The following is a 14,143-nucleotide window of genomic DNA, read 5'->3' as shown; positions in this document are numbered from 1 at the left end:
TCACAGCTGCATACGGCAATGTGGCTGCATTGATCTTTCCAAGCCTGCCTTGTGAGCTGTTGCATTCATGCTGGTGGTTTGGCCCAGCAGGGTGCGTAAAATGTGCAAGTAAAAGTTTTTTTTTTAAACCTGGGTAATAAATTAGGGGTGTGCAAATTACGCGAGGGTGCTAATCATGCAAGCAAATACAGTATGTCTACTTAGGGCAGGTAGTGACCGCAGATCATGAGAGGGAAATAACTTGGAACATAAGAATTGGGTTGAGCGCATATGGCAGGTTCTCTCAGACCATCAATGGCTGTTTGCCAATATCCCTGAAGAGAAAAGTATGCAACAGCTGTATCTTACCAGTACTCAGCAATGGGACAGAAACGTGAAGGCTAACAAAAAGGGTTCAGCTTAAACTGAGAAAAATTTAATGAGCTGTGGAGAGGAAAATATTATAATAACGAACGTTGAGGTGCAGGAAGCGGGCAGAGTGGGTCAGGACACAAATGCAGTTTAATGACATCCTAGTCGTAGTGAAGAAGAAAAAACGGACATGGGCATGGCATGTAATGTGAAGGCAAGATAACTGATGGTTGCTAAGGCTGACAGACTGGATTCCAAGAGAAGGGAAGTGCAGCAGGGAGCAGCAGAAAGTTAGGCTGGGGATGAGATTAAGAGGTTTGAGGGGATAGGTGGCTGCAGCTGGCACAAGACAGGGTTAATTGGAGGGATATGGGAGAGGCCTTCATCCTGCAGTGGGCATTGTTACGCTGATGGCGATAATGTGTTGTGTTGTTGTCGACCAAGAAGAGATTAGATTGCGGTAGTTGTGCCAGACTGAACCAAAAACTGCAGCTGAATGCCATATGTTTTGTCGGAGCCAGAACTGAGCTAAATCAGTTTTTTTTCATTCCCGTGTGTGAAACTGAGCCGCTGTGAACTAAAACCAATTAAAACCAATCTATAGCAGTTTTTTTGTGGACCTTGAAAAGGAATAAATATCTGCATTTTTTTTTTTTTACTCGGCCTCCTTTTTCTTATTTAGCCAAAGCTGGGGAGTACAAATCGGGCAATGATGTTTTCAGGACAAGCTGACTAATGGGATGTGTGCTGCCACTGCTTCCAAAGGTCCATGTGTTGTTCATGTCAACAGATATAACCTTTAGTGTCGCGTCTTAAGGAGCCGGTGTCTTCAATCTCACCACTGACCGCACCTTTCTCATCACAACAGGAGAGGACGGTGGAGAGAGGCGTTACCACCCGAGCCAGCTGGGTCAAGCTGCACTCGCCTCGGGACTTTCGCCCGATGACGCACTGGCCATGGTTGGGGAGCTTGAGCGTGCCCGCCGGTGCCTGGCTCTTGACACTGACCTGCACCTTGTTTATCTGGTGACGCCAGCACACCTGAGTGCTCAGGTAACTGCCCGGTACCCATGGAACCATTTACCGAGAGCCTGTGGCGAGTAGTCAGGCTGTCCCTGCTCTCTGTGCTTTGGCCTGAATAATAGACATAGTATAATAACAATAGTGGTAAGTTGTACACTAGAATCGCAGTAATTCAAACTCTGATCATTCATCTTAAACAAATCCAAAAGACACAACACAGGAAAAAGAAGAAAATAGAGCAGAGGCTAGATTAGAAATTTAAATTTTATTGATTGATCATTTTTATTGTTCTTGCATTGCACTGTTAATCTCACGAATGCAAATCGGTAGATGACCCGTCAGTTTGCATGCCTGATTTCGGTGAGTCTTCAGTGATGTATACAAGTGATAAGCAAATCTGTAGAGAGATACTAGTTAAGGCATGGCAAAGGCCATGTGCGTAGCTAAGTTGTTGGTCAATGTGCACATCAAAGGATTTGCTTTTTTAGATGATGTGATTGTACGATAATGACTGTTCGTTGGTGTCCACCTTTTCAATGGCTTGTGTCATACTGGTTTGGCTCACTGGATTTGGTCATAGATGGAGCAGTGCCACCTCGTCCAGTGAAAATCTTTGGTCAGAAAATTTGCACTTTTAGCTAATCCACCTTTTTCATGTGGCATGACCGCGGTGGCTCAGCGGTTACGGTGCTCGACTTCTGACCCGAAAGACGCGGGTTCAATCCCGGCCGCGGTGGTCGAATTTTGATGGAGGCAAAATTCTAGAGGCCCATGTACTATGCGATGTCAGTGCACGTTAAAGAACCTCAGGTGGTCGAAATTTCCGGAGACCTTCACTGCGGCGTCCCTCATAGCCTGAGTTGCTTTGGGACGTTAAACCCCCATAAATCAAACCTTTTTCATGAGGCCGCTTCATGCATGCTCGCCTCTCCTTGTCTGTTCTCTGCCAAGCTCCACTGGTTGGGAACTGACCACTAGCGCCTAGTGGTCGTGTGAATTTTATGCAGGCGGACGCATGATATGAAGTTTCGACTCCCCAAAAAAACTGCTGAAACTTTTTCCCGCACGTAATGAACCTTCCCTCCAAACTGATGTAAACTTTTCTGGAAAAAAAGTGGGCTCATTATGCGAGTATATACGACATTAACACGATAGCATTAAGGAGCTCATGTCGCAGAAAAGCTGGTGTCGGTGTGTGCATCGCTGACTGTGCGCAAAAAATCCACAAAAAATCCTCAGTGAAGCAACATAGGTCAGCCACCCAAGTCGCGTGACCATATGGCGTCATCATAATGCACCCATCATGGCAGATTAGTTAATGATTGGTCACTAGAGGTGGATCTTGAAGAGCAACCTGGGTCGCACAAGCCCCACCGGTGGCAGCACCTGTCATCGCAGAGGCGCATCGCTTATCCACTGAAACCACTGCGCCAGGAGGGCTATGGGGACTCCCCATGATCTGCGAATATCAAGAATGACCAATTCTGCATATACAGGCAACAACCCATTAACGCATCACGTCATACCTTTAAGGCAGAGCTCAAGTGTCCCCTCCGATTCTTTTTGTATGCAGTACTGGTGGGGTTATTACAAGAAGCAAAAATCTGCTTTGGATATCAGCTGGACCGTAAAAGTGCTACCTTTAGAGTAGATATCTAGATAATTTTAAGGCATATCCTACAGCTATACTGAATTTCTACAAAGGATTTTTGTCGGATATTCTGTCAGACATCCGACAAATGTATGTGGCTACTAGATGGGATCGCTCAGATGTGGGTAGCAGGGGGCAAAGTGGAATAGACTCTTGGCAACAAGTGAGAAAGTTGCCGATGTTCAGAGGGTGCTTAAGGTTTTGGGGAAGCAGATTTTTATTGCAGCCATTTAAATCTTTTCCACCCTTGGAATTTTCCAGTGCAACGACTTGCCCACCTGCTGGTTAACGGAAGCACTCAAATAGTGAGATGCAAAAGCATCCTGACAGCAGCACTTTTACCATTTTCATTTTGTGCTTATGCTGTCTGCTGACCTGTTTCATGAAATTTGTGCACTTGAGCAGTGTCAGACACTTAGTTGGAGTGCTTGCTCGCAGCTGGGTGCGCTTGACTGGGGCCGCTACCAGGAACTGTGGGAGCGGCTGTCGGCGGCGCAGCACCGTGTTGCAGGTGTGGTGGGCGTTGACGAGGCGTGCGTGGCACGGGCAGCTGCTGGACGTGCCCCGCAGCCCGGCCGCACCCTGAATGGCTGCCGCCGCTTCTACCTGGCACTCGCTCTCGAGCAGCTGGCCTCTGAGCGACCCCTGGCTGAGGTGGCCCATGCGTTCGCACTGCCACGGGGCTTGCTCCAGTCACTGCAGCAGGGCGCTGCCACCTTTGCTGGTACAGAAAGATTTTGGTAGATGACTTGCTAGTCACAGCTTCTCCAGTTTCAAATGTTTTCTTTTTCTATGTTTCTGTGACCACCAGTGTGTTGAAAAAGGTGGTCATTAACATCCTAGTTTGTGTGTATACAGTTGATGACCGAAAATTCAAACCCCTTATTTTCGGACCCCTCATTTTCGGATGTGCTTGATTATTCGGACTTCTTCGCAGCACCACAACATGGCCCGTAAAGTCAATGTATAAGAGTGCCTGAAATTTCTGATGCACTGCAACTGAGTCCTCGGTTTTTCGGACCTCGTTTGAACTAGCCGCCAATACCCAAGCTGCCATATAGTAGTGCGCACACTGGAACTTCGTTAGTTCAAACTGAAAGGGAGATCAAAAACTTGGTCAAAGAAAACAAAATTCAAGCCTAAGGGGAGCCTATTAAATTGCGGGGCTGAAGTTGTCCACGAGTTGCTGTGTGAACTAGAATAGTAATCACAGAGAAAAGTTAGTGGCAAAGTGCATGGGAGGCTTATGGCTTCACGACGGCAGTTCAAATCGAGGCTCAGCATACTCGTTGCCAAACGACCGCAACCCTTACTTTTATATCATAAAGCCTTCAACAACTGCTGTTTCGATGACAGGCAAGACGCTTCTCACTATGTGCAAGCCACAACAAAGTGCTTATCGCCGGTTATGAAGCTGATTTTGACTCTAATCACCAGGCCATATTATGAAGGCCAACGCTGACGGAGCACTTCGGCTGTTTGTTGGTTCTTATATTTTGCCATCTTCACCTTCTCGTTCTGGGCCCTTCGTACTGGAGGCACAGTGCAGTTCCCGCATCGGCGGGTTCGCTTTTATGTCTAGATTTTGTCCCAACCTGAGTGTTCATTGCCGATGCCAAAGGCAGCACAGCCGTCGTAGGCCAGGCTTGTGAAAGCGGTCTTCGTTCATCATCTGTGTCCAGGATGTGTGGCGAGATTTGAGGAGCTTCAAAATGTGCAAAAATTACAGACCCCTTCCTCCAGAATATTGGCAATAAGTTAGTGATTTTTTTCGATGAAATTTGATTTTTCGGATGCTTTTGCGGTCCCTGAGAGTCTGACAAATCGGTCGTAGACTATAAAGTACGAAGTGGGCAGGGAAGATGGAATTCCGAATAGGACTAAATGAGCAAGGAAGGGGCCAGAGGGGAGCATTGCTGTACTAGCCAGTGTTGTAACAAGAGGACTTGTCTTCACCTGAGCAACTTTGCACTGTCCCAGAATGCATGTGAATACCCTGCTTGCAGTAGCTCAACTGCAAAAAAAAACTTTTGTGTGGCATAGAGTGGCTGACCCAAAACAGGCTAATGCCGTAGGAGATGAGTGGGAGGGGCCTTTGGACGTGCAACAAACCTAATTCAGTTGATGATGCTTATGATTCCAAGTGTTTCTAAGCGGTAGTTAGCATTAGGGATTTCTCACTGCCAATGCTTTTGCTTGGCTAGACGGTTCTTTTCCCAATGCTTCAGCAGTGTACATAATGTATGGATTTTTTTAAGCGAAAGCTTCACTACGCTAAGCTTTCAAGAGGGCAGCATCAGTGCAGTCAAGTGACAGATGCCACGTGGTGTCACGTGGCAGGCAATGTGACTTACTGACGTCATCACAATCTGCCCACCGTGGCAGGTCGCAAATTCTTTATCGGACTGCCCCATCGGCAGTGTGCCATACAAAGGAAGCTTTCGCTTCTCGCCAGGGTTAACCAAAGTTTAAACCGCAGCAAATTTTTTTTTTGGCATGCAGTAGACTCTCGGTGATACAAATTTGTAATACCTATTCGCTGGATGGGCTGCGTTGTCTACAATGGGCAGAGTTTCAGATGTCTTAAACACTCTCCCATGCCACTGCAGATAATACAAACGTGCAAGCCGTAGCTGCGTCTTTGAGCATTAAGCGCTGCTCACACGTCACCAACCCTGCGATCACCAGGCATGCCACTGCAGCAAAGAAAGGAAACAGATGTGTTGCAAAATTTCTTTTCACAATGATCAGCGTAATGTAGAGCCTAGCCTCAAGCCTCAGCCTTAGCTTTAAGTTTTACTAGGCATTAAATAAGAGAGGGGAAATTACGTAATATTAACAGTTCTTAGCTTTTATAGACTAATGCATTGCTTACAATTCTTTGAACAGCATAATTTTTACCAGTAAAAAGTTTGATATGAGAGTTTGACTTGACTGTAACTTGGTAAAGGGGTTTGAATGCTGTCTTGAAGCACTGTAAAGTGTTCAGATACCTCTCTACAGAAGGAGGGAGATTGATTACTGGGAAGGCAAGGCGGAGTGCACTGAGATTGAAACACAACGATATGGCTCACGAAACTGACAGAAAAGTGGCTGCTTGAACTGCGATGTGAGCAGGACCATCCCTTACACTTAGGTGTGTACGAATAGCGGTTTTCTGGTTCGAAGCGAATACATAGTAGTTTTTTTCAAATAATTTCCAAGGGAATTTTTCGAATATTTCTGGCGCATAAAAATGCTGACGGGCAAAGTAGGCATTTTTAAAATCATGCATTTTTCTGACACACAATGCTATTACATGAGAAAAAGAGAGTGCATTGAAGCTTTGTCACACTCATTGAAGCTGTGTTGACTTTCTGTAGAAATGGCCATTGGCAATTGGGGGAGTCGACCTACATGCAGAGCCAACATATCTATGGCACCACTGACTGGTGATCTTAATTCCAATTGTGTCGTTGTGCTGTTGTTGCTTTTAAGCGACAACTGCATGCACACCCGCTAGGCGTAGCCACATCGCCGCTGCGTGCCCAGTGCCACCCCATGTCAGGCATTGAAAAGGGGCACCCATCTCCATGTGCCTGCTGCTGCTAGCTCCCTCTCGTGCTTGCGCCGTCACGCTTGTTTAGCGGATTTTATGTGGAGAAGAGTGGCTGCAGCAGCTGCAGGCAGCTCATACTTATCCCGCGGAAGTCAAGGGAACCACGCACCTGCCAATTAGACAGATTTAGCATAATGCAATCCACGGCCACTACCGTGGGAAGCCACTGCATATGCGCAGATCGCAAGGGCAGCACGAGGTGTCTGGTGCCGGCCAACTGTTTGCACACCTGCTGCATCAACATAACATATATGTAACAGCATGTGTTAGTGACAACAAGGTACTAACAAAATATGTGCTTTAGCCAGCTATTCAGCTCGTGCATTGATTGGTGTAAAGGTGCATCTCAGCATGTGTATTTGTTGCCTTGTGCTCCGTGTCAAGCAAGGCAACAGCACAGCACGTTCCTGTCATTCGTGCAGTGAGGCGAAACATTGGCTAGTTCTTGCGTGCCATCTCATGATGGGCAAAATGGAATTCCCTTGCAGGCATGGTGTGTGTTCTGTGCCAGCGCCTTGGGTGGCGCCACCTGCAGCTGCTAGTGGCAGAGTTCCAGGCGCGGCTCCACTTTGGCGTCCAGCCCGAGCTGTGTGCACTGCTGGCGCTGCCCAGCCTTGATGGGCCCCTGGCACGTCTCATCTTTGACGCGGGCTTCGCTAACCCCTCTGCTCTGGCCCAGGTAGCCCCACCAGAGCTTGACATCATGCTGCGCAATGCAGGACCCTTTCAGGGCAGGTGGGTCGCTGGCTGTGACCCTAGGGGTCACTTCCTTATGCATGGAAGGTGGTGCATGTTTAGCGGCATCAAGTGCTTAATTGGCTCAAGTTTGACAGCATGCTCTTGCTCAAATTTAATGACATTAGCCGTAACGCTTTGAAATATGGGGACAAATACTTTTTTTCCACTTAGCTGCAGCTGACACAGTTAAAAACTGCTGGACCCTAACATGTTATCGTGAGCTTGTCGGTAAATGTTCTCACGAGGCCTCGCCTCGCTGTCAGAGAACAGAGCACCATGTCGAGACATCTGCACGCAATGAGTTCCCAAGCCGAAAAGAGAGCTGTCTCCCCCGTGTGTGCAGCAATCGTGGCGTCCATGGCGCTTGTAGCGCTAACACCCTCCTCTGTTAGTTAAGCTAACTAGAAAGGACGACACCTTGGAGAAGCAAAACAAAGGGAATGGAGCCGGGCGAGTTTCCACAAACTTCTCAAGTAGGCACGCCTTGTTCAGCTATTATATTCAAACTCTTGCCCACACTGCAATTGAACACTAGCGTGCTTCATGTGAAACACTTTTCTACCACGTAACAAGAAATTAATTCTTAAATTGCAGTCATTTTCAGGTAGTACATGACGGAAGCCAACAGTCACTGAAACCAAGGAGCATAGTGGATGCCCTTTTATTCTGTAGTTTTTCATTAAAAAAAAAATTGGTGGTGGTTTAGCTCTGGTTAAACCTGGAGTGACGCGATAGCTACAGCTGGCCGAGTGTAACTTGCTCAGTTGAATTGCAAAGTCGGTCTTTCGCCTCTCCGTTTCGCTGGGAGTTGCTTCTTCATCTTCGTCCCACTTGACAGGGCGCAAGCGCACAGCTGTGGCAGCTTGGTTTCGCCAGCGCGCTGCGCCACCGGCAGCAGCAGCTGCCCCGCACCACACTTGATCAACCACGTGACAGCGTGGCAGTGCAGCCACGGCGTGTTGGAGCCGCCACGCTGAAGGCTCGAAATGCTACCGTAATGTAGCTAATGTAATGTAGCTAATGTAATGTACAAAAATGGCAGTGGCCTAGCTCGGCTATGCCAGGATATACCTAGCGAGAGGTACGTTTTCTTGGCTGAGCTTGTTGTGGTCACTGTATGTTTAGCAGTGAGAGACATATAGGCTCCATGTCGGCGGCTATGCGCCATCTATTACGCTCGGCAGTCTGGCATCTCTCCCGTTTGGCAAGCCGTTCCTCTCTCTGTACGGGCGTCGCCGCTGCTCTCTTCGCCTTCTGACGCTCATTCTCTCTTTGTTGAGTAGCCAACTGCCAGGCGACAACCTCAGGATCGGAAGAGTTAACCTTCTTTTGTCTATACCGCCGCTTAGCAGTGGCTGGACTCCCCTTCTGTGCATCCATATCAAGCGTTGTGATACAGCTGCTCATTACATCTCCGCCTTTTATACGCAATGCTGTGCATGCGACGACGCGCGGTTCGAGTGATAGAGCGACGTCGAGGCGGCGACGAGGCACGGCTCCGACGGTGGAGTGGGTGCGCGGCTGCGGCGATGGCAAAGCCCACGTCGCATCTGCTGCTCCTCTCCGGTTGCCATGGAAACGGCGCATGTGCACAGCTGGCCTCTTCCAGCCACTGCGAAATGCTCGACTGGTAGCCCAGTGTAGGTCTCGCTACAGAAGATATCTCCTATGCTACTTGGCTTTGGTTACTGTTGGCTTCCATCATTTATGTCATAATGAGCACCTGTTTTCATTCCCTTGTCTGCTTTCCATGTACAGTGGAACCCCGTTCATACATTTTTCACTGGACCAGGAAAAAAAACGTAACAGCCGGGAAAACGCAACAGTGAGGAAAGCTCCGAAAATTAATGAAAAAAGTGTAGTTTCAACTATAGACAATTTATTTCCACAGAGTGCGCTTAGGACTTAAGAAAGTCCAGAATGGTGGCTTGCTGTGTCTGCCACGAGCCTGCTTTGCTTTCGGGCCGAAGAGCACGGCATTCCTCTCTATCTCTGCACGCTTGGAGACGATGCTGTTAAGCGTCGAGGGTGGGAGACCAAGGTCCTTGGCAATGTCAACTCTCTTCCGGGCCTGTCGACTGCGTTTAATGCGTCCAGCTTTTCCTCAAGGGAAAGCGCCTTCCGCTTGCGCGACGCCATCTAAGCACAAGTTCGACATTCACGAGGCTTAATGCACAATGACGATAGCACGATAGAAGAGGAGTCGACCCGTCCAACAACCATGCGGCGACCGTAAAAGTGAGAGCATTTTTCACGAATGGCCACCTAGTGGCGGCCTATTGGACTGGCGTGCGGCTTCTGGCAGCCAGTTCTATAGCCAAGCCCGGCCAAGCCCTGCCAAAACTCTCCAAAAGTCAAAATAGCGGTTGGAGCGCGTTGCCTACTTCAGCCCAGGTGTGTTCGGGATGCTAAGTTGCGCTGTATCATGCGGGAACGTTTTCATAGCTACTACGTAACAGCGGGGTTCCTTATACATTGGATCCTATGGAAGCTATGCCGGGACCGGATGAAAACGACGTAGCAGCCGGGAAAACGCAGCAGTGAGGAACGTAGCAGCGGGGTTCTACTGTAGTAGCGTTTTGAGTTTCAATGAACTGTAAGCTTTCTAAAAGCAGAAGTCTTTAAACGAGTGACTAACGTTTTGATGTTTGCTTACTTATACTCCATGTAGCAACCACAAATTGACTTTTATGTTATATTGTGTTTATACTGCACTTGTTTACCATATTTATGCAGAATTTTTGGTACCCCCCCCTTTCTAAGAACTGCCATGACTCTATCGCATCATAGTAAATTTACTTGGCAAAAACAAGGGTTTTTCACCACACAACAGCATGTGAGAAGTAGACTATCAGCACACTAGACGAATGCAAGAATGCACATTAGAGATGCATGGAAAACTATGCACCATGCGGTTAAGGATTAAGGGGATAACCTATTTGGTAGTGTGTCCAAGTCGCCAAACTTTCAGCTGGCATTTATTTTTGCCATTGTACATTTCCATGTCTCTTTTTGACAGATAACACGCCGGTCTTTTCCACAATGTCTATGGGCCCTGAAAGTATGTGAAATGAACAAAGAAAGAAGGCAGAAAAGTCACGAAAGCAGCAACACCAGGATGTGTTCTCAACCATGCATTGGTCTCACTTTTTGTGGGTTGTCATTGCGTCATGGTGTTTTTGACTGAAGCTTTGTTGTACCTCCTGCTTTGGTTTTTTCTATTCTTCCGTGTTAGCCACCAAGTGATGTGTAACTGTGGAACCAGTTTATAATTTACACTCACTTGTTTTGTGTAATTTCATTCACCATGTGGAGAAGTTAGTTCATCTTGACAAATCAGTGTTAGTACTTTACTTTCTGGCTGGGCAGCTACAAGCCTGCCGTTTTTTTCTGGTTTGTCTCCCGGTTTCAACTGCAGGGGTGAGTCCCGCTGTTGGCAGCTGCCCGCTCATGGCATGGTCACAACCACACAGCTGGCAGACATTCTAGTGCGGGAGGCAAGAGCCGTGGTGGAGGGGACCCTGGGCGTAGCCCAAGTTGCGTGGGGCGAGAGAGCGTCCACAAACAGCACTGCTGCTTCACCACAGAACACTCAAGCCGACACCTCGACAGACAGCAGTGAACATCAAGAAACAAGGAAACCTAAGGGCCACGGGGGCAACCAGGTTGCGGATTCACCAAAACTGAGTGCGGGCACTGCGGGACCAAACTCCAATCCAGGGTCCCGTCAGATTGGGAGCTCATCAAGTCATCAGGCAGCTATTTCGCCGAAACCACTTCGGGTTGCCATGACCCCGCACGCTTTGCCTGGAAAGCAAGAGAACCCTGCTTCATCTAAATCACCTAAGGAAGAAGCTAGTGAAGGCTCCGAATACAGCGGTAAACACAGGAAGGGGGCTCAAGGAATGCCGGTTTCGTTGTCACTTCCATGGCCATCTTTGCCGCCAGGTGGAACTGTTGCTCATCTCGAACCGGAAACACATGATTCTGATGACGAGGAGCGTCTCACATTGGATGGAATCCTTGGCAGTTTACCCATTGCATCGGAGAAGTCTCCTGAAGGAGCGCATCGAAAGTCAACGGATTCGCCAGTCAGGGGAGAGGCAGTTGTCGTTGCGAATATGGATGACGATGCCATTTTGTTGTGGGAAGAAAACAGCTCACCGCTTGCTTTGTCAAGGGCAAAACAGATCAACAAACCTGCTGGAACACCCTCAGATACAAACAGTCCCAGCATTGCTTCTCCGAAGGAGGTGTTTTACCAGCTCAGTGGAAGTTTTGCGGTCGACTCAGAGGCGTTGAATGTCGACAAAGAAAATGTGGCGTCACCACGCAAGAGCTGCACACCTGCTAAAACAGGAGCAGGGCTTTCACAGCCAGGAAATTCGGGAGCAAAAAATTCCGCGCAAAAGGCTGCGTGCACAAGCCTCATAGTATCGCCATTGCATAGTGATAGAGCTTTACGATCAGAGGCTCGCAATTCTTGTGCTAATGGCAAAGACCTGTCTTCCAGCACATCAAGCCCGAAGGACGTTGTGGAAGTCGGCGACTCGTTTGACTTTGGCAGCAGCTTTTTTCCAAGTACCATGGTTGCGAGGGCGAGCAGAGTGAGGAAGAGCCCACCTCTGACGCTCCTCAGGAGCAGACGGCACTCGGCGGCTTCCAAATCCGCAAGCCTAGCCGCCGCTGCTGCTTCCCCTCCTGCTCGGAGGAAAAAAGATTCATACAGGTTTAGTGGGAGTTTTGTCTTGGACAGCCAAACCCTGAAGGCCATGGATGGCGTGACATGTGGCACTGATGGCATGGCAGAGAATGCAACTGCAAGCAGTTCTGCAGGTGACGAGAACTGTGGCAATATTTCAAATGGTGCTTTGTGTAAGGACGTCACACGTCAACAAAAGTCGCCGTTGCCCAATACCAGCTTCGATGATGTTTCCAGTGCCGCCTGCTCTCTCGGAAGCTCGACACTCTCCGAGTTGTTCGGTTCTCCGGGCAACGACGACGTTCCAAAGTCGGAGAACAACAGCCCTGCCAGTAAACGGAGCAGCAGTGGGTCTTCGGGGTCTGCGACAAAAAGCCGCAAGCGGAGCGCGTCTGACGGTGAGCTGTTCTCGTCGACAGAGGACAGCGACCTCTCGCTGGACTCGCTAGCAGATCGAGTGCGGGAAGGGTTCACGTGGGAGCGAGTAGAGTGTGTGGAGGACTTTACCCGCAAGTGGGAAAAGAAGAGGCATTTTTCGATGTCTGTGGCTGTGCAGGCGCACGCAGAAGCACAGTCGTCCATCGGGTTTAGGAGGAGCACTCGGCTTGTGGCAAAGCTTTGCGACAACCCTCCTCTCGTCGCGGACGGGAAGCGCCTGGTGGGCATCGCCATCTGCTGGGAGGACTACAAGGCTCATTTCCTGCCTCTTGGTGAATAGTTTTTCTCTAAACTGCTTTTGCATTGATAACTACTACTTGCTTGTTGTTCTGTCCACTGGTTAGTAATTAGAGATGTGAAAGAACCGATTCCCTTGCACTGCTAGACTTAGGGTCAAAATATCATCAAGCTTTTTCTACTTTCACCTTAAGGGGCAACTCTGGAGATTTTTTCAACATATTGAGTTGAAAATCGCATCATATTCTTAAGAGTCCTCTCTGACCAGTACAAAAAACTGTTTTATAAAATACTGCCTAGAAGTGTTTTAAAACAGCAGAAACTAGGAAACTGAAACTGAAGCTGGGTTTCGGCCAAATTATGGTGTCACGACATACCAGCCTATGACATCATAGATAATGTCCGAAAACTTATTGTGAGTGCTTTGATTGGCTAAACTGGCAAGTGAGTGACAGCATGGGTCATTATTAGTCTGAAGTGACTAAAAACAAGCACGAAATTTTGTCCTTGAGCAAATGCAGAGCAAATATCAATGGGCACTTTGGTCATATTGTCCTTTTGTCTTCTTCTTTGCATCTTTATCTTTTTTGCACTCATTAATCATGAATACGTACCAAATAGCCCAACTTCTCACGTTAACTGAATGTCAGTGAGTATGCCAAGCTGTGATGTCACACATGCAATGTTGCCCATAGAAAGTGCTGATTGAGGCCATGGAACTGAAAATTTAAAAATTAATTTGCACTGCAACGAGGCGTCGTCCAGCCACGAAATTTGGCACAAATGACCAGAAAGCTGCGGAGAACTCACCCTGAAAAGTTAAGAAAAATCCATGAAGGTACAAAACACGCCAGAGTTATCCTTAAATTAAAGACTAAATTGGTAGCTTTGAATCTTTTTATTGGCTTAGTTGGAGAAAAGCTTCATACATGTAGACCTCAGGCGAAAGTTCTTCAATGAATAGTTTGCCGTGCAGCAGATTTTATCAATATCACATGCAGGGAAGGAACAGGCAAGTAGTTTGTCAGTGAAACCAACAAGCAGAGAGTTGGCGCTTGTGGAAGAGCACGAAGCATGCAATAGATGGCAGCACATAAGGGCTGTGGAAGTCGACTGTGATAGGCTGTCTCTCTTGGAAAGTAAAGCAAGTGCGCATCAATCAGGTTTCGAAGGTTTATTTAAGGACTATAGACACCTCATTTTTGTGTAATGTTTTCTTCTCTGTAATGATCCTTAAGACATTGGAATACATGGATCACCAAAGGATATTTGCCTGTGACCACCAAATAATTTATTATTGAATTTCTTCTGTCATGCTGTGACATGCTAGGTGTGTTAAGTCACGTGAAGCCTGAAGAAAACTGCGATATTTATTAATTTATTGATTTATTTATTTGAAATATAC

At 47.8% G+C, this 14,143-nt stretch overlaps 1 protein-coding gene across 1 annotated transcript in view; it reads left to right on the top strand.

The window, feature by feature from the left end:
• LOC144132457 (DNA polymerase theta-like) overlaps window positions 1–14,143 on the top strand; it is a 102,088-nt gene that overhangs the window by 47,440 nt on the left and 40,505 nt on the right. The window contains exons 13-16 of the mRNA XM_077664870.1: window positions 1,220–1,404; window positions 3,464–3,749; window positions 7,112–7,358; window positions 10,780–12,773. Coding sequence (XP_077520996.1) covers window positions 1,220–1,404; window positions 3,464–3,749; window positions 7,112–7,358; window positions 10,780–12,773 — 2,712 coding nt within the window. The remainder of the gene's footprint in view (window positions 1–1,219; window positions 1,405–3,463; window positions 3,750–7,111; window positions 7,359–10,779; window positions 12,774–14,143) is intronic.

The sequence above is a fragment of the Amblyomma americanum genome, chromosome 5 (genome assembly GCF_052857255.1).
Source record: "Amblyomma americanum isolate KBUSLIRL-KWMA chromosome 5, ASM5285725v1, whole genome shotgun sequence".
NCBI classification, from domain to species: domain Eukaryota; kingdom Metazoa; phylum Arthropoda; class Arachnida; order Ixodida; family Ixodidae; genus Amblyomma; species Amblyomma americanum.
This window is presented reverse-complemented; position numbering and strand designations above follow the sequence as displayed.